General features: G+C 41.3%; 1 protein-coding gene across 1 annotated transcript; it reads left to right on the top strand.

The window, feature by feature from the left end:
- LOC311114036 (SKI family transcriptional corepressor 2-like) lies at positions 1–27,678 on the top strand (the record flags this gene model as incomplete). Its single annotated transcript, XM_084189312.1, has 6 exons — positions 1–1,803; positions 17,168–17,231; positions 17,564–17,629; positions 20,495–20,659; positions 25,039–25,106; positions 27,622–27,678. The coding sequence occupies 6 exons, from the start codon at positions 1–3 to the stop codon at positions 27,676–27,678; spliced, it is 2,223 nt and encodes a 740-aa protein (XP_084045438.1).

The following is a 27,678-nucleotide window of genomic DNA, read 5'->3' on the forward strand; positions in this document are numbered from 1 at the left end:
ATGACGACCCCCCCCAGCTCGTTCCAGCAGGAACCCCTGACCCCCCCCAGACCCCCCCACTCCTCCTCCCTGAAGCCCAACCAGGTGGGTCAAGTGGTTCTGTATGGTGTACCCATCGTCTCCTTAGTGATAGACCATCAGGAGCGGCTGTGCCTGGCCCAGATCTCCAACACTTTGCTGAAGAACTACAGCTATAACGAGATCCACAACCGCCGCGTGGCGCTGGGCATCACCTGTGTTCAGTGTACCCCCGTCCAGCTGGAGATCCTGAGGCGTGCTGGCGCCATGCCCATCTCCTCCCGCCGCTGCGGCATGATCACCAAGCGAGAGGCGGAGCGGCTTTGTAAGTCCTTCCTGGGGGAGAACAACCCCCCCAAACTGCCCGACAACTTTGCGTTCGACGTGTCACACGAGTGTGCCTGGGGTAGTCGTGGTAACTTCATCCCAGCGCGCTACAACAGCAGCAGAGCCAAGTGCATCAAGTGTTCCTACTGCAACATGTACTTCTCTCCTAACAAGTTCATCTTCCACTCTCACCGTACTCCTGAAGCCAAGTACACCCAGCCGGACGCTGCTAACTTCAACTCCTGGAGACGCCACCTGAAGCTGTCAGATAAAACCCCTGCTGATGACCTGGCGTTCGCCTGGGAGGACGTGAAGGCCATGTTTAATGGTGGCAGCAGGAAGCGGTGTTTGCCCTCATCTCACTGCTCCCCCATGGGGCCGGGGAAGGTTGTGAACTCTGGTCTGCCCCACATGATGACCCCTGACCTGGTCCAGAAGAGGAGCCGCTTCGAGGAGGAGGAGGACCTGGATGGAAGCAGCCTGTCTCCCCATAAGAACCCACGCAGCTACCCAGTGATCCCTGTGCCCAGTAAAGGGTTCGGCATGCTGCAGAAGTTCCCCCCCACCTCCATGTTCCCCAGCCCCTACTCCTTCCCAGCCTTCAGCCTCTGTCAGCAGAAGAAAGATGACAGTGAGGTGGCTGGAGGACAGAAGAACGCTGGTCTGTCAGGTCTGCTCTGGCCTGGTCGTAAAGACACCTTCTATCCTCCGTTCTGCATGTTCTGGCCCCCTAGGGCTGCTGGCGGCCTCCCGGTACCCACCTACCTGCAGCAACAGCCCTCCGTCAACGCCCTGTCCTCATTGGCCGAGAGCCCTTCCCTCAGGCAGGCCTTCCTCGACCTATCAGAGCCCCCACAGCCAAGGGCGGGGCCAGACATGAGGGCCACACCCAGGTCAGGCTTGTTTGACACTGACTCCTCCCCACTGACCTCTGACCTGCGCACTGTGACCTCAGAGGGCTGGCTGAAGCTACTGGATGTCCCGTCTCTCCAGGCCAGGAAAGCCTCCTACCACTCAGCCTTCCGACCCGTCGTCAAGGATGCAGAGAGCATCGCCAAGCTCCATGGCAACCTGGAGGAGTTTGGTTCAGAGCGCCACCTGTCCCCCGCCACCAGCTGCAGCTATGCCTCTGAGAGCGGAGGAGAGGGGGAGGGAGAGGGAGGAGAGAGTGAAGAGGATGGAGAGGTGGATGTAGAGACCAAGCAGGATGAAGAGGAGGAGGAACGCTTCAACAGACCAACCCCACCACAGACACACAGCAGCCTGCACCTCCGAGGACCATGGGAAAGAGGGGAGAAAGAGGCTGTCACCTTCCCCTGCAGCCCTGCAGATCACAGCCAGGACCAGAGCAGCACTAGCCTGCCTGCCTCTCCCCCTGCTCCCCCGGCCAGCCTCACACTCCCTCTCCCCAGCCCCACACACACCCCACTGCCACTGGAGGACCAGGCCTACAAAAATGTAAATATTCCCTTAAGGCACTTTAACTAATTATTATTTAATTGGCGCTGTAGGCTGGCTGATGTAATATGCATAAAGAGATTGATAGCGGCATCTCCCTGAAGAAATGAAACATCCACAGTGCTCTGATCCCTGCTAATAAGAACAGTCCAGTATTGTTTAATGGTCACATTATGTCTGTTCTCTCCTTGTCACTTTCTGCCAGTTAGCCTTTCTAATCTGGAACCTGTCGACTCCACATTAAAAAGGCTAAGGGAGGTGGTCCCCAACCAGGGGAACAGTCCTGTTGTACTAATACAAGGCAGGAGACATTCACAGACTAATAGTAACACTAATGAAGAGACATTCACAGTCTAATAGTAACACTAATGAGGGAGACATTCACAGACTAATAGTAACACTAATGAAGAGACATTCACAGACTAATAGTAGCACTAATGAATAGACATTCACAGTCTAATAGTAACACTAATGAGGGAGACATTCACAGTCTAATAGTAACACTAATGAAGAGACATTCACAGTCTAATAGTAACACTAATGAAGAGACATTCACAGTCTAATAGTAACACTAATGAAGAGACATTCACAGACTAATAGTCACACTAATGAAGAGACATTCACAGACTAATAGTAACACTAATGAAGAGACATTCACAGTCTAATAGTAACACTAATGAGTGAGACATTCACAGTCTAATAGTAACACTAATGAAGAGACATTCACAGTCTAATAGTAACACTAATGAGGGAGACATTCACAGACTAATAGTAACACTAATGAAGAGACATTCACAGTCTAATAGTAACACTAATGAGTGAGACATTCACAGTCTAATAGTAACACTAATGAAGAGACATTCACAGTCTAATAGTAACACTAATGAAGAGACATTCACAGTCTAATAGTAACACTAATGAGGGAGACATTCACAGTCTAATAGTAACACTAATGAAGAGACATTCACAGACTAATAGTAACACTAATGAAGAGACATTCACAGTCTAATAGTAACACTAATGAAGAGACATTCACAGACTAATAGTAACACTAATGAAGAGACATTCACAGTCTAATAGTAACACTAATAAAGAGACATTCACAGTCTAATAGTAACACTAATGAGGGAGACATTCACAGTCTAACAGTAACACTAATGAAGAGACATTCACAGTCTAATAGTAACACTAATGAAGAGACATTCACAGACTAATAGTAACACTAATGAGGGAGACATTCACAGTCTAACAGTAACACTAATGAAGAGACATTCACAGACTAATAGTAACACTAATGAAGAGACATTCACAGACTAATAGTCACACTAATGAAGAGACATTCACAGACTAATAGTAACACTAATGAAGAGACATTCACAGTCTAATAGTAACACTAATGAAGAGACATTCACAGACTAATAGTAACACTAATGAAGAGACATTCACAGACTAATAGTAACACTAATGAGGGAGACATTCACAGTCTAATAGTAACACTAATGAAGAGACATTCACAGACTAATAGTAACACTAATGAAGAGACATTCACAGACTAATAGTAACACTAATGAGGGAGACATTCACAGTCTAATAGTAACACTAATGAGGGAGACATTCACAGACTAATAGTAACACTAATGAAGAGACATTCACAGTCTAATAGTAACACTAATGAGGGAGACATTCACAGACTAATAGTAACACTAATGAAGAGACATTCACAGTCTAATAGTAACACTAATGAGGGAGACATTCACAGTCTAATAGTAACACTAATGAAGAGACATTCACAGACTAATAGTAACACTAATGAAGAGACATTCACAGACTAATAGTAACACTAATGAGGGAGACATTCACAGTCTAATAGTAACACTAATGAAGAGACATTCACAGACTAATAGTAACACTAATGAAGAGACATTCACAGACTAATAGTAACACTAATGAAGAGACATTCACAGACTAATAGTAACACTAATGAAGAGACATTCACAGTCTAATAGTAACACTAATGAAGAGACATTCACAGTCTATTAGTAACACTAATGAGGGAGACATTCACAGTCTAATAGTAACACTAATGAAGAGACATTCACAGACTAATAGTAACACTAATGAGGGAGACATTCACAGTCTAATACTAACACTAATGAGGGAGACATTCACAGTCTAATAGTAGCACTAATGAAGAGACATTTACAGTCTAATAGTAACACTAATGAAGAGACATTCACAGTCTAATAGTAACACTAATGAGGGAGACATTCACAGACTAATAGTAACACTAATGAAGAGACATTCACAGTCTAATAGTAACACTAATGAAGAGACATTCACAGTCTAATAGTAACACTAATGAAGAGACATTCACAGTCTCATAGTAACACTAATGAGGGAGACATTCACAGTCTAATAGTAACACTAATGAAGAGACAATCACAGTCTAATAGTAACACTAATGAGGGAGACATTCACAGTCTAATAGTAACACTAATGAGGGAGACATTCACAGTCTAATAGTAGCACTAATGAAGAGACATTCACAGTCTAATAGTAACACTAATGAAGAGACATTCACAGTCTAATAGTAACACTAATGAGGGAGACATTCACAGTCTAATAGTAACACTAATGAGGGAGACATTCACAGTCTAATAGTAGCACTAATGAAGAGATATTCACAGTCTAATAGTAACACTAATGAGGGAGACATTCACAGTCTATTAGTAACACTAATGAAGAGACATTCACAGTCTAATAGTAACACTAATGAGGGAGACATTCACAGTCTAATAGTAACACTAATGAAGAGACATTCACAGTCTAATAGTAACACTAATGAAGAGACATTCACAGTCTAATAGTAACACTAATGAAGAGACATTCACAGTCTATTAGTAACACTAATGAAGAGACATTCACAGACTAATAGTAACACTAATGAGGGCGACATTCACAGACTACTAGAAACAATAATGAGGGAGACATTCCCTGTCATAATACTGACACAAATGAGGGAGAATTTCACAGTCTATTAGTAAAACTAACGAAATAGACATTCACATTCTAACAGTAACACTAATGAATAGACATTCACAATCTAAGAACAACACTAATAGTAACACGAATGAGGGAGACATTCACAGTTTAATAGTAACACTAATGAAGAGACATTCACGGTCTATTAGTAACACTAATGAAGAGACATTCACAGTTTAATAATAACACTAATGAAGAGACATTCACAGTCTAATAGTAACACTAATGAAGAGACATTCACAGACTAATAGAAACAATAATGAGGGAGACATTCCCTGTCATAATACTAACACAAATGAGGGAGAATTTCACAGTCTATTAGTAAAACTAACGAAATAGACATTCACATTCTAACAGTAACACTAATGAATAGACATTCACATTCTAAGAACAACACTAATAGTCACACGAATGAGGGAGACATTCACAGTTTAATAGTAACACTAATGAAGAGACATTCACAGTCTAATAGTAACACTAATGAAGAGACATTCACAGTCTAATAGTAACACTAATGAAGAGACATTCACAGTCTAATAGTAACACTAATGAAGAGACATTCACAGTCTAATAGTAACACTAATGAAGAGACATTCACAGTCTAATAGTAACACTAATGAGGGAGACATTCACAGTCTATTAGTAAAACTAATGAAGAGACATTCACAGTCTAATAGTAACACTAATGAGGGAGACATTCACAGTCTATTAGTTACACTAATGAAGAGACATTCACAGTCTAATAGTAACACTAATGAGGGAGACATTCACAGTCTAATAGTAACACTAATGAAGAGACATTCACAGTCTAATAGTAACACTAATGAAGAGACATTCACAGTCTAATAATAACACTAATGAAGAGACATTCACAGACTAATAGTAACACTAATGAAGAGACATTCACAGTCTATTAGTAACACTAATGAGGGAGACATTCACAGTCTAATAGTAACACTAATGAAGAGACATTCACAGACTAATAGTAACACTAATGAAGAGACATTCACAGTCTATTAGTAACACTAATGAGGGAGACATTCACAGTCTAATAGTAACACTAATGAAGAGACATTCACAGTCTAATAGTAACACTAATGAGGGAGACATTCACAGTCTAATAGTAACACTAATGAAGAGACATTCACAGACTAATAGTAACACTAATGAAGAGACATTCACAGTCTAATAGTAACACTAATGAAGAGACATTCACAGTCTATTAGTAACACTAATGAGGGAGACATTCACAGTCTAATAGTAACACTAATGAGGGAGACATTCACAGTCTAATAGTAACACTAATGAAGAGACAATCACTCTGTAATAACAAAACTAATGAATAGACATTCACAATCTAATAACAACACTAAAAGTAACACCAATGAAGAGACATTCAAAGCTTAATAGTAGCACTAATGAAGAGACATTCACAGTCTAATAGTAACACTAATGAAGAGACATTCACAGTCTAATAGTAACACTAATGAAGAGACATTCACAGACTAATAGTAACACTAATGAGGGAGACATTCACAGTCTAATAATAACACTAATGAGGGAGACATTCACAGTCTATTAGTAACACTAATGAGGGAGATATTCACAGTCTAATAGTAACACTAATGAGGGAGACATTCACAGTCTAATAGTAACACTAATGAGGGAGACATTCACAGTCTAATAGTAACACTAATGAAGAGACATTCACAGTCTAATAGTAACACTAATGAAGAGACATTCACAGTCTAATAGTAACACTAATGAGGGAGACATTCACAGTCTAATAGTAACACTAATGAAGAGACATTCACAGTCTAATAGTCACACTAATGAAGAGACATTCACAGTCTATTAGTAACACTAATGAGGGAGACATTCACAAACTAATAGTAACACTAATGAAGAGACATTCACAGTCTAATAGTAGCACTAATGAGGGAGACATTCACAGTCTAATAGTAACACGAATGAAGAGACATTCACAGTCTAATAGTAACACTAATGAAGAAACATTCACAGTCTAATAATAACACTAATGAGGGAGACATTCACAGACTAATAGTAACACTAATGAAGAGACATTCACAGTCTAATAATAACACTAATGAGGGAGACATTCACAGACTAATAGTAACACTAATGAAGAGACATTCACAGTCTAATAGTAACACTAATGAGGGAGACATTCACAGTCTAATATTAACACTAATGAAGAGACATTCACAGTCTAATAGTAACACGAATGAAGAGACATTCACAGTCTAATACTAACACTAATGAAGAAACATTCACAGTCTAATAGTAACACTAATGAAGAGACATTCACAGTCTAATAGTAACACTAATGAGGGAGACATTCACAGTCTAATAGTAACACTAATGAAGAGACATTCACAGACTAATAGTAACACTAATGAGGGAGACATTCACAGTCTAACAGTAACACTAATGAAGAGACATTCAGAGTCTAATAGTAACACTAATGAAGAGACATTCACAGACTAACAGTAACACTAATGAGGGAGACATTCACAGTCTAATAGTAACACTAATGAAGAGACATTCAGAGTCTAATAGTAACACTAATGAAGAGACATTCACAGTCTATTAGTAACACTAATGAAGAGACAATCACAGTCTAATAGTAACACTAATGAAGAGACATTCACAGTCTAATAGTAACACTAATGAAGAGACATTCACAGTCTAATAGTAACACTAATGAAGAGACATTCACAGTCTATTAGTAAAACTAATGAAGAGACATTCACAGTCTAATAGTAACACTAATGAGGGAGACATTCACAGTCTAATAGTAACACTAATGAAGAGACATTCACAGTCTAATAGTAACACTAATGAAGAGACATTCACAGTCTAATAGTAACACTAATGAGGGAGACATTCACAGTCTAATAATAACACTAATGAGCGATACATTCACAGTCTAATAGTAACACTAATGAAGAGACATTCACAGTCTAATAGTAACACTAATGAAGAGACATTCACAGTCTAATAGTAACACTAATGAGGGAGACATTCACAGTCTAATAGTAACACTAATGAGGGAGACATTCACAGTCTAATAGTAACAATAATGAAGAGACATTCACAGTCTAATAGTAACACTAATGAGGGAGACATTCACAGTCTAATAGTAACAATAATGAAGAGACATTCACAGTCTAATAGTAACACTAATGAAGAGACATTCACAGTCTAATAGTAACACTAATGAAGAAACATTCACAGTCTATTAGTAACACTAATGAAGAGACATTCACAGACTAATAGAAACACTAATGAGGGAAACATTCCCAGTCAAAACACTAACACAAATGAGGGAGAATTTCACAGTCTATTAGTAAAACTAATGAAGAGACATTCACAGTCTAATAGTAACACTAATGAAGAGACATTCACAGTCTATTAGTACAACTAATGAAGATACATTCACAGTCTAACAGTAACACTAATGAAGAGACATTCACAGTCTAATACTAACACTAATGAAGAGACATTCACAGACTAATATTAACACTAATGCAGAGACATTCACAGTCTAATATTAACCTGGTGAGGGAGACATTCACAGTCTAATAGTAACACTAATGAAGAAACATTCACAGTCTAATAGTAACACTAATGAAGAAACATTCACAGTCTAATAGTCACACTAATGAGGGAGACATTCACAGTCTAATAGTAACACTAATGAGGGAGACATTCACAGACTAATAGTAACACTAATGAGGGAGACATTCACAGTCTAATAGTAACACTAATGAAGAGACATTCACAGTCTAATAGTAACACTAATGAAGAGACATTCACAGTCTAATAGTAACACTAATGAGGGAGACATTCACAGACTAATAGTAACACTAATGAAGAGACATTCAGAGTCTAATAGTAACACTAATGAAGAGACATTCACAGTCTAATAGTAACACTAATGAAGAGACATTCACAGTCTAATAGTAACACTAATGAGGGAGACATTCACAGTCTATTAGTAACACTAATGAAGAGACATTCACAGACTAATATAAACACTAATGAGGGACATTCCCAGTTATAATACTAACACAAATGAGGGAGAATTTCAAGGTCTATTATTAAAACTAACGAGATAGACATTCACATTCTAACAGTAACACTAATGAAGAAACATTCACAGTCTAATAATAACACTAATGAGGGAGACATTCACAGACTAATAGTAACACTAATGAAGAGACATTCACAGTCTAATAATAACACTAATGAGGGAGACATTCACAGACTAATAGTAACACTAATGAAGAGACATTCACAGTCTAATAGTAACACTAATGAGGGAGACATTCACAGTCTAATATTAACACTAATGAAGAGACATTCACAGTCTAATAGTAACACGAATGAAGAGACATTCACAGTCTAATACTAACACTAATGAAGAAACATTCACAGTCTAATAGTAACACGAATGAAGAGACATTCACAGTCTAATAGTAACACTAATGAGGGAGACATTCACAGTCTAATAGTAACACTAATGAAGAGACATTCACAGACTAATAGTAACACTAATGAGGGAGACATTCACAGTCTAACAGTAACACTAATGAAGAGACATTCAGAGTCTAATAGTAACACTAATGAAGAGACATTCACAGAATAACAGTAACACTAATGAGGGAGACATCCACAGTCTAATAGTAACACTAATGAAGAGACATTCAGAGTCTAATAGTAACACTAATGAAGAGACATTCACAGTCTATTAGTAATACTAATGAAGAGACAATCACAGTCTAATAGTAACACTAATGAAGATACATTCACAGTCTAATAGTAACACTAATGAAGAGACATTCACAGTCTAATAGTAACACTAATGAAGAGACATTCACAGTCTATTAGTAAAACTAATGAAGAGACATTCACAGTCTAATAGTAACACTAATGAGGGAGACATTCACAGTCTAATAGTAACACTAATGAAGAGACATTCACAGTCTAATAGTAACACTAATGAAGAGACATTCACAGTCTAATAGTAACACTAATGAGGGAGACATTCACAGTCTAATAATAACACTAATGAGCGATACATTCACAGTCTAATAGTAACACTAATGAAGAGACATTCACAGTCTAATAGTAACACTAATGAAGAGATATTCACAGTCTAATAGTAACACTAATGAAGAGACATTCACAGTCTAATAGTAACACTAATGAGGGAGACATTCACAGTCTAATAGTAACACTAATGAAGAGACATTCACAGTCTAATAGTAACACTAATGAGGGAGACATTCACAGTCTAATAGTAACACTAATGAGGGAGACATTCACAGTCTAATAGTAACAATAATGAAGAGACATTCACAGTCTAATAGTAACACTAATGAGGGAGACATTCACAGTCTAATAGTAACAATAATGAAGAGACATTCACAGTCTAATAGTAACACTAATGAAGAGACATTCACAGTCTAATAGTAACACTAATGAAGAAACATTCACAGTCTATTAGTAACACTAATGAAGAGACATTCACAGACTAATAGAAACACTAATGAGGGAAACATTCCCAGTCAAAACACTAACACAAATGAGGGAGAATTTCACAGTCTATTAGTAAAACTAATGAAGAGACATTCACAGTCTAATAGTAACACTAATGAAGAGACATTCACAGTCTATTAGTACAACTAATGAAGAGACATTCACAGTCTAACAGTAACACTAATGAAGAGACATTCACAGTCTAATAGTAACACTAATGAAGAGACATTCACAGACTAATATTAACACTAATGCAGAGACATTCACTGTCTAATATTAACCTGGTGAGGGAGACATTCACAGTCTAATAGTAACACTAATGAAGAAACATTCACAGTCTAATAGTAACACTAATGAAGAAACATTCACAGTCTAATAGTCACACTAATGAGGGAGACATTCACAGTCTAATAGTAACACTAATGAGGGAGACATTCACAGACTAATAGTAACACTAATGAGGGAGACATTCACAGTATAATAGTAACACTAATGAAGAGACATTCACAGTCTAATAGTAACACTAATGAAGAGACATTCACAGTCTAATAGTAACACTAATGAGGGAGACATTCACAGACTAATAGTAACACTAATGAAGAGACATTCAGAGTCTAATAGTAACACTAATGAAGAGACATTCACAGTCTAATAGTAACACTAATGAAGAGACATTCACAGTCTAATAGTAACACTAATGAGGGAGACATTCACAGTCTATTAGTAACACTAATGAAGAGACATTCACAGACTAATATAAACACTAATGAGGGACATTCCCAGTTATAATACTAACACAAATGAGGGAGAATTTCAAGGTCTATTATTAAAACTAACGAGATAGACATTCACATTCTAACAGTAACACTAATGAAGAGACATTCACTCTTTAATAACAACACTAATGAATAGACATTCACAATCTAATAACAACACTAATAGTAACACTAATGAAGAGACATTTACTATTTAATAACAACACTAATGAATAGACATTCACAATCTAATAACAACACTAATAGTAACACTAATGAAGAGACATTTACTATTTAATAACAACACTAATGATTAGACATTCACAATCTAATAACAACACTAAGAGTATCACTAATGAAGAGACATTCAAAGTTTAATAGTAGCACTAATGAGAAAGCCATTCACAGTCTAAAACTAATAATAATGAGGTACACATTCACAGTCTAATAGTATCATTAATGAATGACACACTCACAGTTTAATAGTAACACTAATGGGGAAACATTCACAGTCTATTAGTAACACTAATGAAGAGACATTCACAGTCTAATAGTAACACTAATGAAGAGACATTCACAGACTAATAGTAACACTAATGAAGAGACATTCACAGTCTAATAGTAACACTAATGAAGATACATTCACAGTCTAATAGTAACACTAATGAAGAGACATTCACAGTCTAATAGTCACACTAATGAAGAGACATTCACAGTCTAATAGTAACACTAATGAAGAGACATTCACAGACTAATAGTAACACTAATGAAGAGACATTCACAGTCTAATAGTAACACTAATGAAGAGACATTCACAGTCTAATAGTAACACTAATGAGGGAGACATTCACAGTCTAATAGTAACACTAATGAGGGAGACATTCACAGTCTAATAGTAACACTAATGAGGGAGACATTCACAGTCTAATAGTAACACTAATGAAGAGACATTCAGAGTCTAATAGTAACACTAATGAAGAGACAATCACAGTCTAATAGTAACACTAATGAAGAGACATTCACAGTCTAATAGTAACACTAATGAAGAGACATTCACAGTCTAATAGTAACACTAATGAAGAGACATTCACAGTCTAATAGTAACACTAATGAGGGAGACATTCAGAGTCTAATAGTAACACTAATGAAGAGACAATCACAGTCTAATAGTAACACTAATGAAGAGACATTCACAGACTAATAGTAACACTAATGAAGAGACATTCACAGTCTAATAGTAACACTAATGAGGGAGACATTCACAGTCTAATAGTAACACTAATGAGGGAGACATTCAGAGTCTAATAGTAACACTAATGAAGAGACAATCACAGTCTAATAGTAACACTAATGAAGAGACATTCACAGACTAATAGTAACACTAATGAAGAGACATTCACGGTCTAACAGTAACACTAATGAAGAGACATTCACAGTCTAATAGTAACACTAATGAAGAGACATTCACAGTCTAATAGTAACACTAATGAAGAGACATTCACAGTCTAATAGTAGCACTAATGAGGGAGACATTCACAGTCTAATAGTAACACTAATGAAGAGACATTCACAGTCTAATATTAACACTAATGAGGGAGACATTCACAGTCTATTAGTAACACTAATGAAGAGACATTCACAGTCTAATAGTAACACTAATGAAGAGACATTCACAGTCTAATAGTAACACTAATGAGGGAGACATTCAGAGTCTAATAGTAACACTAATGAAGAGACATTCACAGACTAATAGAAACAATAATGAGGGAGACATTCCCTGTCATAATACTAACACAAATGAGGGAGAATTTCACAGTCTATTAGTAACACTAATGAAGAGACATTCACAGTCTAATAGTAACACTAATGAAGAGACATTCACAGTCTAATAGTAACACTAATGAGGGAGACATTCAGAGTCTAATAGTAACACTAATGAAGAGACAATCACAGTCTAATAGTAACACTAATGAAGAGACATTCACAGTCTAATAGTAACACTAATGAAGAGACATTCACAGACTAATAGTCACACTAATGAAGAGACATTCACAGACTAATAGTAACACTAATGAAGAGACATTCACAGTCTATTAGTAACACTAATGAAGAGACATTCACAGTCTAATAGTAACACTAATGAAGAGACATTCACAGTCTAATAGTAACACTAATGAAGAGACATTCACAGTCTAATAGTAACACTAATGAGGGAGACATTCACAGTCTAATAGTAACACTAATGAGGGAGACATTCAGAGTCTAATAGTAACACTAATGAAGAGACAATCACAGTCTAATAGTAACACTAATAAAGAGACATTCACAGACTAATAGTAACACTAATGAAGAGACATTCACAGACTAATAGTAACACTAATGAAGAGACATTCACAGTCTAATAGTAACACTAATGAAGAGACATTCACAGTCTAATAGTAACACTAATGAAGAGACATTCACAGTCTAATAGTAACACTAATGAAGAGACATTCACAGTCTAATAGTAGCACTAATGAGGGAGACATTCACAGTCTAATAGTAACACTAATGAAGAGACATTCACAGTCTAATAGTAACACTAATGAGGGAGACATTCACAGTCTATTAGTAACACTAATGAAGAGACATTCACAGTCTAATAGTAACACTAATGAGGGAGACATTCACAGTCTAATAGTAACACTAATGAAGAGACATTCACAGTCTAACAGTAACACTAATGAAGAGACATTCAGAGTCTAATAGTAACACTAATGAAGAGACATTCACAGTCTAATAGTAACACTAATGAGGGAGACATTCACAGACTAATAGTAACACTAATGAAGAGACATTCACAGTCTAATAGTAACACTAATGAAGAGACATTCACAGTCTAATAGTAACACTAATGAAGAGACATTCACAGACTAATAGTAACACTAATGAAGAAACATTCACAGACTAATAGTAACACTAATGAAGAGACATTCACACTCTAATAGTAATAATAATGAGGTACACACTCACAGTTTAATAGTAAGACTAATGGGGGAGACATTCACCATCTAATAGTAACACTAATGAAGAAACATTCAGAGTCTAATAGTAACACTAATGAGGGAGATATTCACAGACTAATAGTACACTAATGAAGAGACATTCACAGACTAATAGAAACACTAATGAGGGAGACATTCCCAGTCATAATAGTCATAATAATAGTCACAGTCCATTAGTAAAACTAACGAGATAGACATTCACATTCTAACAGTAACACTAATGAATAGACATTCACAATCTGATAACAACACTAATAGTAAAACTCATGAAGAGACATTCACAGTTTAATAGTAACACTAATGAAGTGACATTCACAGTCTAATAGTAACACTAATGAAGAGACATTCAGAGTCTAATAGTAACACTAATGAAGAGACATTCACAGTCTATTAGTAACACTAATGAGGGAGACATTCACAGTCTAATAGTAACACTAATGAAGAGACATTCACAGTCTAATAGTAACACTAATGAGGGAGACATTCACAGTCTAATAGTAACACTAATGAAGAGACATTCACAGTCTAATAGTAACACTAATGAAGAGACATTCACAGTCTAATAGTAACACTAATGAAGAGACATTCACAGTCTAATAGTAACACTAATGAGGGAGACATTCACAGTCTAATAGTAACACTAATGAAGAGACATTCACAGTCTAATAGTCACACTAATGAAGAGACATTCACAGTCTATTAGTAACACTAATGAGGGAGACATTCACAGACTAATAGTAACACTAATGAAGAGACATTCACAGTCTAATAGTAGCACTAATGAGGGAGACATTCACAGTCTAATAGTAACACGAATGAAGAGACATTCACAGTCTAATAGTAACACTAATGAAGAAACATTCACAGTCTAATAATAACACTAATGAGGGAGACATTCACAGACTAATAGTAACACTAATGAAGAGACATTCACAGTCTAATAATAACACTAATGAGGGAGACATTCACAGACTAATAGTAACACTAATGAAGAGACATTCACAGTCTAATAGTAACACTAATGAGGGAGACATTCACAGTCTAATATTAACACTAATGAAGAGACATTCACAGTCTAATAGTAACACGAATGAAGAGACATTCACAGTCTAATACTAACACTAATGAAGAAACATTCACAGTCTAATAGTAACACTAATGAAGAGACATTCACAGTCTAATAGTAACACTAATGAGGGAGACATTCACAGTCTAATAGTAACACTAATGAAGAGACATTCACAGACTAATAGTAACACTAATGAGGGAGACATTCACAGTCTAACAGTAACACTAATGAAGAGACATTCAGAGTCTAATAGTAACACTAATGAAGAGACATTCACAGACTAATAGTAACACTAATGAGGGAGACATTCACAGTCTAATAGTAACACTAATGAAGAGACATTCAGAGTCTAATAGTAACACTAATGAAGAGACATTCACAGACTAATAGTAACACTAATGAGGGAGACATTCACAGTCTAATAGTAACACTAATGAAGAGACATTCACAGTCTAATAGTAACACTAATGAAGAGACATTCACAGACTAATAGTAACACTAATGAGGGAGACATTCACAGTCTAATAGTAACACTAATGAGGGAGACATTCACAGTCTAACAGTAACACTAATGAAGAGACATTCAGAGTCTAATAGTAACACTAATGAAGAGACATTCACAGACTAATAGTAACACTAATGAAGAGACATTCACAGTCTAATAGTAACACTAATGAAGAGACATTCACAGTCTAATAGTCACACTAATGAGGGAGACATTCACAGTCTAATAGTAACACTAATGAAGAGACATTCACAGACTAATAGTAACACTAATGAAGAGACATTCACAGTCTAATAGTAACACTAATGAAGAGACATTCACAGACTAATAGTAACACTAATGAGGGAGACATTCACAGTCTAATAGTAACACTAATGAGGGAGACATTCACAGTCTAATAGTAACACTAATGAAGAGACATTCACAGTCTATTAGTAAAACTAATGAAGAGACATTCACAGTCTAATAGTAACACTAATGAAGAGACATTCACAGTCTAATAGTAACACTAATGAGGGAGACATTCACAGTCTAATAGTAACACTAATGAGGGAGACATTCACAGTCTAATAGTAACACTAATGAAGAGACATTCACAGTCTAATAGTAAAACTAATGAAGAGACATTCACAGTCTAATAGTAACACTAATGAGGGAGACATTCACAGTCTAATAGTCACACTAATGAGGGAGACATTCACAGTCTAATAGTAACACTAATGAGGGAGACATTCACAGTCTAATAGTAACACTAATGAAGAGACATTCACAGTCTAATAGTAACACTAATGAAGAGACATTCACAGACTAATAGTAACACTAATGAAGAGACATTCACAGACTAATAGTAACACTAATGAGGGAGACATTCACAGTCTAATAGTCACACTAATGAGGGAGACATTCACAGTCTAATAGTAACACTAATGAGGAGACATTCACAGTTTAAAATGAATACTAATGAGGTACACATTCCCAGTCTAATAGTAACACTAATGAATGATACGGTCCTGCTTTACTAATGCTTCAGGCTCAGTATGAGAGGGAAATACAAGCTTCTTATTGGATAGTAACACAACAGGATTCTCATTAGATAGTAACACAACAGGATTCCCATTGGATAGTAACACTATAGGCTTCCCATTGGATAGGAACACCATAGGCTTATATTAACAGCATTGTTCTTGATATATAAGATTAGTCCAAAAGGGGAACTGTTGCCCTCCATTGGCTCTTCCAGTCTGATAAGGCCCGAAGCTATTCTAGTGTACACCAGCATTATATTTCCCAGGACACCAGTGGTTCTTTTCTGTGTAGCATTATTCAACACTCTGTCTGTCTGACATGTAGATGTTGAAACCTCTTTCTCTCTCTGTGTTCTCAGACTCATAAAAGCAGAGAGCATGGACTGCCTGTTTACACAACCAAAGAAAACTCCAACATAGCTCGTGAGTAGTCCCGTGTAGCTCAGTTGGTAGAGCATGGCGTTTGCAACACCAGGGTTGTGGGTTAGATTCCCACGGGGGGCCAGTATGAAAATGTATGCACTCACTAACTGTAAGTTGCTCTGGATAAGAGCGTCTACTAAATGACTAAAATGTAAATGTAGTGTTATCTCCTCATCTTATTGATTTAAAGACATTGGTTCCTTTCTACCAGTTTTCTGTGTGCAGGTGACCAAATCAACTGTGTTCACCTATGAACAGATGAATGAATGTCCTTCTGTTGTCCTCTTCCTCTCTCCTCTTCCTCTCTCCTTTTCCTCTTGATGAAAATAAAGAGGCCTGCAGTTTGTTTGTATCGGAGACAGAATCATCTGGCCCAGAGTACTGGAAAGAGACGGCAGGTAAACCTTCGCTATAATATCTAACTGTTTAATCAAGACAGATAAAACCTCTACTATAATTTCTAACTGTTTAATCAAGACAGATAAAACCTCTACTATAATATCTAACTGTTTAATCAAGACAGATAAAACCTCTACTATAATATCTAACTTGTATCAAGACAAGAAGAACAGCAGCCTCATAGTCCTCTACCAGACCATAGTCCTCTACCAGACCATAGTCCTCTACCAGACCATAGTCCTCTACCAGACCATAGTCCTCTAACAGACCATAGTCCTCTACCAGACCATAGTCCTCTACCAGACCATAGTCCTCTACCAGACCATAGTCCTCTACCAGACCATAGTCCTCTACCAGACCATAGTCCTCTACCAGACCATAGTCCTCTAACAGACCATAGTCCTCTAACAGACCATAGTCCTCTAACAGACCATAGTCCTCTAACAGACCATAGTCCTCTATCAGACCATAGTCCTCTACCAGACCATAGTCCTCTAACAGACCATAGTCCTCTAACAGACCATAGTCCTCTAACAGACCATAGTCCTCTAACAGACCATAGTCCTCTAACAGACCATAGTCCTCTAACAGACCATAGTCCTCTAACAGACCATAGTCCTCTACCAGACCATAGTCCTCTAACAGACCATAGTCCTCTATCAGACCATAGTCCTCTACCAGACCATAGTCCTCTACCAGACCATAGTCCTCTACCAGACCATAGTCCTCTAACAGACCATAGTCCTCTACCAGACCATAGTCCTCTACCAGACCATAGTCCTCTATCAGACCATAGTCCTCTATAACAGACCATAGGTTTAGGGATTATTAGAACTACATAAATAGATGGAATAGCCGATAGACTGTGGAACAGAACAACGGCTGATTCCAGTGTTCCAATGTCGTCCAAAATGTTTTGTAGAATGTGTTCTACAGGGGGCCATTACAGTTCTAGAATGTGTTCTACAGGGGGCCATTACAGTTCTAGAATGTGTTCTACAGGGGGCCATTACAGTTCTAGAATGTGTTCTACAGGGAGCCATTACAGTTCAACAAGACAATCAGCTCAACACAGGGAAGGTGACAATCTCCATCTCAACAATATCAAACCCATATAATTGCCTTTTCCCTTGGCAAAACCTTTCATTACAAAGATCACATCTTATTGCCTTTTATATCTGTCACAGAGACATTAAAAGTGTTTTATGACATCTATGCCAACATTCTTATTATGTAGCCCATAATGATACCCTCACATAATGTAGAATTTATTTCAAAAAATTACACGAAACAAATTAAATGAGACCACCTTTGTCTGATTGCTAAACGTCTCCCTGGGCGATGGACGACGTGATTAGAAGTTCTGATTCCAAAGACTCTCAGGCTCTGTCTTAAGGAGAGGGCTGTTTCTTGGGAGAAAAATAATCTAATTTTCCATTTATGTAATGCAAACTGCCTTGGCTTTGACTATTCACGGTTAATTGACTGTCAAACGAGGTTGTTATCCTGAGGCACTGTCTGCTGATTTGCTTGTCAAATGAGACAGAGAGAGGAGAGGAGAGAGCGAGAGAGGAGAGGAGAGAGAGAGCGAGAGCACGCCGTTCCAAATGAGGGAAGCATTGGGAGGCTTAAGGAGGCAAGACATGAAATGACTAGAGAGGGAAAGAGAGAGAGAGGGAGGGAGAGAGAGAAATGGAGAGAGGGGGAGATTATACATAGAGAGAGGGAGAGAGAAGGGGAGATTATATACACAAATGTGCTGGATCGCTTCATTTAAGCCATTTGATATGCCACATTGTCAGAATTCAGACACAAACACAATACATTTTCAGGTTCATAAATTAAGAAAACAGGCCATAATGGAAATGACACTAACATTGTAGAAGAGTGATAGAACAATATGGTTATCGTGGTTACAGCACTACAGTAATACAAATCCACTGTTACCAAACGCTGCCCGGCAACAGACATATTATAGACTGACACAGCTACTGTTACCAAACGCTGCCCGGCAACAGACATATTATAGACTGACACAGCCACTGTTACCAAACGCTGCCCGGCAACAGACATATTATAGACTGACACAGCCACTGTTACCAAACGCTGCAAGGCTACAGACAGAACGATAGGTGTTACAGGCAGAATAATAATGAACATTTGTTTCAAGTGAATGCTATTTCTAGCATTTTATGGAAATTATTTAACGCATTCACCATTGAACAAGTGGTTTAATTAGTTATTTATATGAACAAGCTTTTTTTTGTATTAACTCCTTTTTCCATTATTATTTATTGGTTTTTAGCATAATGCAAAAACATTACAATAGTCTTATCGGTGTATTCAGTAAAATGAATAGTGGGCATGAATATTGTGACGTTATTAGTGCAGTTTGACATTTAACATTTACAAACATGGTTCTTTACGGAATGCAATGACCATTGAGAATGTAAATGACAGTAGTTCTCTGAGAAGGCAGTAGTAGACAGGGCAATAGAAGATCATAGCCCATCTCAGGATAGAGCGTCTCAACTCAGCGTGGTCCTCTGTAGCTCAGCTGGTAGAGCACGGCGCTTGTAACGCCAAGGTAGTGGGTTCGATCCCCGGGACCACCCATACACAAAAAAATGTATGCACGCATGACTGTAAGTCGCTTTGGATAAAAGCGTCTGCTAAATGGCATATTATTATTTTTTATTATTCAACTTGGAGCCGGGTGGAAAAATGAATTTAGACTGACACCTACAGCCCAATGGTTGCATTGCAGTCAGAGGACTACAGATTTATTAGAGGGAAAATATAACTCACTGTCCTATTGAATGCTTGATTCATATTTAACATGTATTTTCTTTCATCCTTTCCAGGGGATCAAACTCAAGATGGAAGTTCCCCCGTGCCACTAAAGGAGGATGTTGAGAACATGGAGAAAGAGGAACTCCAGAAGGTTCTATTGGAACAGATCGATCTACGAAGAAGACTAGAACAGGAGTTCCATGCTCTGAAGGGAACCTCCCCCTTCCCTGTGTTCCGTAGGTCTACCTCTCTGTCTATAACCCTAACCCCTCACACCCTAACCCCTAACCCCTAACCCCTAACCCCTAACCCCTCACACCCTAACCCCTAACCCCTAACCTTAACCCCTCACACCCTAACCCCTAACCCCTAACCTTAACCCCTCACACCCTAACCCCTAACCCCTAACCTTAACCCCTCACACCCTAACCCCTAACCCCTAACCCCTAACCCCTCACACCCTAACCCCTCAAACCCTAACCCTAACCCCTCACACCCTAACCCTAACCCTAACCCCTCACACCCTAACCCCTAACCCCTAACCCCTAACCCCTCACACCCTAACCCCTAACCCCTAACCTTAACCCCTCACACCCTAACCCCTAACCCCTAACCTTAACCCCTCACACCCTAACCCCTAACCCCTAACCCCTAACCCCTCACACCCTAACCCCTCAAACCCTAACCCTAAACCCTCACACCCTAACCCTAACCCTAACCCCTCACACCCTAACCCCTAACCCCTAACCCCTCACACCCTAACCCCTAACCCCTAACCCCTAACCCCTCACACCCTAACCCCTAACACCCTAACCCCTAACCCCTAACCCCTCACACCCTAACCCCTAACCCCTAACCCCTAACCCCTAACACCTTAACCCCTCACACCCTAACCCCTAACCCCTCACACCCTAACCCCTAACCCCTAACCCCTAACCCCTAACCCCTCACACCCTAACCCCTCACACCCTAACCCCTAACCCCTCACACCCTAACCCCTAACCCCTAACCCCTAACCCCTAACCCCTTACACCCTAACCCCTCACACCCTAACCCCTAACCCCTCACACCCTAACCCCTAACCCCTAACCCCTAACCCCTAACCCCTAACCCCTCACACCCTAACCCCTAACCCCTCACACCCTAACCCCTAACCCCTAACCCCTAACCCCTCACACCCTAACCCCTAACCCCTCACACCCTAACCCCTCACACCCTAACCCCTAACCCCTCACACCCTAACCCCTAACCCCTAACCCCTAACCCCTAACCCCTCACACCCTAACCCCTAACCCCTCACACCCTAACCCCTCACACCCTAACCCTAACCCCTCACACCCTAACCCTAACCCTAACCCCTCACACCCTAACCCCTAACCCCTAACCTTAACCCCTCACACCCTAACCCCTAACCCCTAACCCTAACCCCTCACACCCTAACCCCTCACACCCTAACCCTAACCCCTCACACCCTAACCCTAACCCCTCACACCCTAACCCTAACCCCTCACACCCTAACCCTAACCCCTCACACCCTAACCCCTCACACCCTAACCCTAACCCCTCACACCCTAACCCTAACCCTAACCCTAACCCCTCACACCCTAACCCTAACCTTAACCCCTCACACCCTAACCCTAACCCTAACCCCTCACACCCTAACCCTAACCCTAACCCCTCACACCCTAACCCTAACCCCTCACACCCTAACCCTAAACCCTCACACCCTAACCCTAACCCCTCACACCCTAACCCTAACCCCTCACACCCTAACCCTAACCCCTCACACCATAACCCTAACCCCTCACACCCTAACCCTAACCCCTCACACCCTAACCCTAACCCTAACCCTAACCCCTCACACCCTAACCCTAACCTTAACCCCTCACACCCTAACCCTAACCCTAACCCCTCACACCCTAACCCTAACCCTAACCCCTCACACCCTAACCCTAACCCCTCACACCCTAACCCTAACCCCTCACACCCTAACCCTAACCCCTCACACCCTAACCCTAACCCCTCACACCCTAACCCTAACCCCTCACACCCTAACCCTAACCCTAACCCTAACCCCTCACACCCTAACCCTAACCTTAACCCCTCACACCCTAACCCTAACCCTAACCCCTCACACCCTAACCCTAACCCTAACCCCTCACACCCTAACCCTAACCCCTCACACCCTAACCCTAACCCCTCACACCCTAACCCTAACCCCTCACACCCTAACCCTAACCCCTCACACCATAACCTTAACCCCTCACACCCTAACCCTAACCCCTCACACCCTAACCCTAACCCTAACCCTAACCCCTCACACCCTAACCCTAACCTTAACCCCTCACACCCTAACCCTAACCCTAACCCCTCACACCCTAACCCTAACCCTAACCCCTCACACCCTAACCCTAACCCCTCACACCCTAACCCTAACCCCTCACACCCTAACCCTAACCCCTCACACCCTAACCCTAACCCCTCACACCCTAACCCTAACCCCTCACACCCTAACCCTAACCCCTCACACCCTAACCCTAACCCTAACCCCTCACACCCTAACCCTAACCCCTCACACCCTAACCCTAACCCCTCACACGCTAACCCTAACCCCTCACACCCTAACCCTAACCCCTCACACCCTAACCCTAACCCCTCACACCCTAACCCTAACCCCTCACACCCTAACCATAACCCCTCACACCCTAACCCTAACCCCTCACACCCTAACCCTAACCCCTCACACCCTAACCCTAACCCTAACCCCTCACACCCTAACCCTAACCCCTCACACCCTAACCCTAACCCTCACACCCTAACCCTAACCCCTCACACCCTAACCCTAACCCCTCACACCCTAACCCTAACCCCTCACACCCTAACCCTAACCCATCACACCCTAACCCTAACCCCTCACACCCTAACCCTAACCCCTCACACCCTAACCCTAACCCCTCACACCCTAACCCTAACCCATCACACCCTAACCCTAACCCCTCACACCCTAACCCTAACCCCTCACACCCTAACCCTAACCCTAACCCTAACCCCTCACACCCTAACCCTAACCCCTCACACCCTAACCCCTCACACCCTAACCCTAACCCCTCACACCCTAACCCTAACCCTAACCCCTCACACCCTAACCCTAACCCTAACCCCTCACACCCTAACCCTAACCCCTCACACCCTAACCCTAACCCTAACCCCTCACACCCTAACCCTAACCCCTCACACCCTAACCCTAACCCCTCACACCCTAACCCTAACCCCTCACACCCTAACCCTAACCCTAACCCCTCACACCCTAACCCTAACCCTAACCCCTCACACCCTAACCCTAACCCCTCACACCCTAACCCTAACCCCTCACACCCTAACCCTAACCCTAACCCCTCACACCCTAACCCTAACCCCTCACACCCTAACCCTAACCCTAACCCCTCACACCCTAACCCTATCCCCTCACACCCTAACCCTAACCCTAACCCTAACCCCTAACCCCTCACACCCTAACCCTAACCATAACCCCTAACCCCTCACACCCTAACCCTAACCCTAACCCTAACCCTAACCCTAACCCCTCACACCCTAACCCTAACCCCTCACACCCTAACCTTAACCGCTCACACCCTAACCCTAACCCCTCACACCCTAACCCTAACCCCTCACACCCTAACCCTAACCCCTCACACCCTAACCTTAACCCCTCACACCCTAACCCTAACCCCTCACACCCTAACCCTAACCCTAACCCCTCACACCCTAACCCTAACCCCTCACACCCTAACCCTAACCCCTCACACCCTAACCCTAACCCCTCACACCCTAACCCCTCACACCCTAACCCTAACCCCTCACACCCTAACCCTAACCCTAACCCCTCACACCCTAACCCTAACCCCTCACACCCTAACCCTAACCCCTCACACCCTAACCCTAACCCCTCACACCCTAACCCTAACCCCTCACACCCTAACCCTAACCCCTCACACCCTAACCCTAACCGCTCGCACCCTAACCTTAACCCCTCACACCCTAACCTTAACCCCTCACACCCTAACCCTAACCCCTCACACCCTAACCCTAACCCCTCACACCCTAACCCTAACCCCTCACACCCTAACCTTAACCCCTCACACCCTAACCCTCACCCCTCACACCCTAACCCTAACCCTAACCCCTCACACCCTAACCCTAACCCCTCACACCCTAACCCTAACACATCACACCCTAACCCTAACCCTAACCCCTCACACCCTAACCCTAACCCCTCACACCCAAACCCTAACCCCTCACACCCTAACCCTAACCCCTCACACCCTAACCCTAACCCCTCACACCCTAACCCTAACCGCTCACACCCTAACCTTAACCCCTCACACCCTAACCTTAACCCATCACACCCTAACCCTAACCCCTCACACCCTAACCCTAGCCCCTCACACCCTAACCTTAACCCCTCACACCCTAACCCTAACCCCTCACACCCTAAACCTAACCCCTCACACCCTAACCTTAACCCCTCACACCCTAACGCTAACCTTATTGTATGAATCACAGATCATTTCCACATTATCTAATGATTAGCTGAATGTGGTTTTATCCATCCCAGATCATTTCCAGGACCAGATGAAGCGAGAACTATCGTACAGAGAGGAGATGGTTCAGCAGCTACAGATGGTGAGATCACCTCCTACTATACCATAAAGTCTCATTTATGGATATGTCTGAGGTTTACAGTCTGTAAAGGTGTATCTGATTGAGAGCAGCTGATGGATCTGTCTGAGGTTTACAGTCTGTAAAGGTGTATCTGATTGAGAGCAGCTGATGGATCTGTCTGAGGTTTACAGTCTGTAAAGGTGTATCTGATTGAGAGCAGCTGATGGATCTGTCTGAGGTTTACAGTCTGTAAAGGTGTATCTGATTGAGAGCAGCTGATGGATATGTCTGAGGTTTACAGTCTGTAAAGGTGTATCTGATTGAGAGCAGCTGATGGATCTGTCTGAGGTTTACAGTCTGTAAAGGTGTATCTGATTGAGAGCAGCAGATGGATCTGTCTGAGGTTTACAGTCTGTAAAGGTGTATCTGATTGAGAGCAGCTGATGGATCTGTCTGAGGTTTACAGTCTGTAAAGGTGTATCTGATTGAGAGCAGCTGATGGATCTGTCTGAGGTTTACAGTCTGTAAAGGTGTATCTGATTGAGAGCAGCTGATGGATATGTCTGAGGTTTACAGTCTGTAAAGGTGTATCTGATTGAGAGCAGCTGATGGATCTGTCTGAGGTTTACAGTCTGTAAAGGTGTATCTGATTGAGAGCAGCAGATGGATATGTCTGAGGTTTACAGTCTGTAAAGGTGTATCTGATTGAGAGCAGCTGATGGATCTGTCTGAGGTTTACAGTCTGTAAAGGTGTATCTGATTGAGAGCAGCTGATGGATATGTCTGAGGTTTACAGTCTGTAAAGGTGTATCTGATTGAGAGCAGCTGATGGATCTGTCTGAGGTTTACAGTCTGTAAAGGTGTATCTGATTGAGAGCAGCTGATGGATCTGTCTGACGTTTACAGTCTGTAAAGGTGTATCTGATTGAGAGCAGCTGATGGATCTGTCTGAGGTTTACAGTCTGTAAAGGTGTATCTGATTGAGAGCAGCTGATGGATCTGTCTGAGGTTTACAGTCTGTAAAGGTGTATCTGATTGAGAGCAGCTGATGGATCTGTCTGAAGTTTACAGTCTGTAATGGTGTATCTGATTGAGAGCAGCTGATGGATCTGTCTGAAGTTTACAGTCTGTAATGGTGTGACCCTGGACAACACCCTGTCGTTCTCCGCCAACATCAAGGCGGTGACCCGCTCCTGCAGGTTCATGCTCTACAACATTCGGAGAGTGCGACCCTGCCTTACACAGGAAGCGGCGCAGGTCCTGGTCCAGGCACTTGTCATCTCCCGTCTGGACTACTGCAACTCGCTGTTGGCTGGGCTCCCTGCCTGTGCCATTAAACCCCTACAACTCATCCAGAATGCCGCAGCCCGTCTGGTGTTCAACCTTCCCAAGTTCTCTCACGTCACCCCCCTCCTCCGCACACTCCACTGGCTTCCAGTTGAAGCTCGCATCCGCTACAAGACCATGGTGCTTGCCTATGGAGCAGTGAGGGGAACGGCACCTCTGTACCTTCAGGCTCTGATCAGTCCCTACACCCAAACGAGGACATTGCGTTCATCCACCTCTGGCCTGCTGGCTCCCCTTCCTCTGCGGAAGCACAGCTCCCGCTCAGCCCAGTCAAAACTGTTCGCTGCTCTGGCACCCCAATGGTGGAACAAGCTCCCTCACGACGCCAGGACAGCGGAGTCACTCACCACCTTCCGGAGACATTTGAAACCCCACCTCTTTAAGGAATACCTGGGATAGGATAAAGTATTCCTTCTAACCCCCCCCCCCCCCCCCCCCCCCCCCAAATTGTAAAGTGGTTATCCCACTGGCTATAGGGTGAACGCACCAATTTGTGAGTCGCTCTGGCTAAGAGCGTCTGCTAAATGACGTTAATGTGCCCTTGAGCAAGGCACTTAACCCTAATTGCTCCTGTAAGTCGCTCTGGTTAAGAGCGTCTGCTAAATGACTAAAATGTAAATGTAATGTAAATGTGTATCTGATTGAGAGCAGCTGATGGATATGTCTGAGGTTTACAGTCTGTAAAGGTGTATCTGATTGAGAGCAGCAGATGGATCTGTCTGAGGTTTACAGTCTGTAAATGTGTATCTGATTGAGAGCAGCTGATGGATCTGTCTGAGGTTTACAGTCTGTAAAGGTGTATCTGATTGAGAGCAGCTGATGGATCTGTCTGAGGTTTCCAGTCTGTAAAGGTGTATCTGATTGAGAGCAGCTGATGGATCTGTCTGAGGTTTCCAGTCTGTAAAGGTGTATCTGATTGAGAGCAGCTGATGGATCTGTCTGAGGTTTCCAGTCTGTAAAGGTGTATCTGATTGAGAGCAGCTGATGGATCTGTCTGTAATGATGGAACACCATACAGTATGAGGTTGTGTTAGGACTATCTAACCCTAAACCATTTCAGAGTGAAGGGAGGTACAGAACAATCCATTTAAATTTGTTTGCAAATCCCAAATGTGTAAAATAATGTCAATGACTGGTAACAAGGTCTATCTACACTGGACTAATGTTACTGCTCTGCCTTGTTCTTCAGATGCCAAACATCATACGGAAAGAAAAGATCACATCACATCTCAACAAAAAGAGCTAA

Source organism: Coregonus lavaretus, assembly GCF_964263955.1.
Source record: "Coregonus lavaretus genome assembly, contig: HAP1_SCAFFOLD_587, whole genome shotgun sequence".
NCBI classification, from domain to species: domain Eukaryota; kingdom Metazoa; phylum Chordata; class Actinopteri; order Salmoniformes; family Salmonidae; genus Coregonus; species Coregonus lavaretus.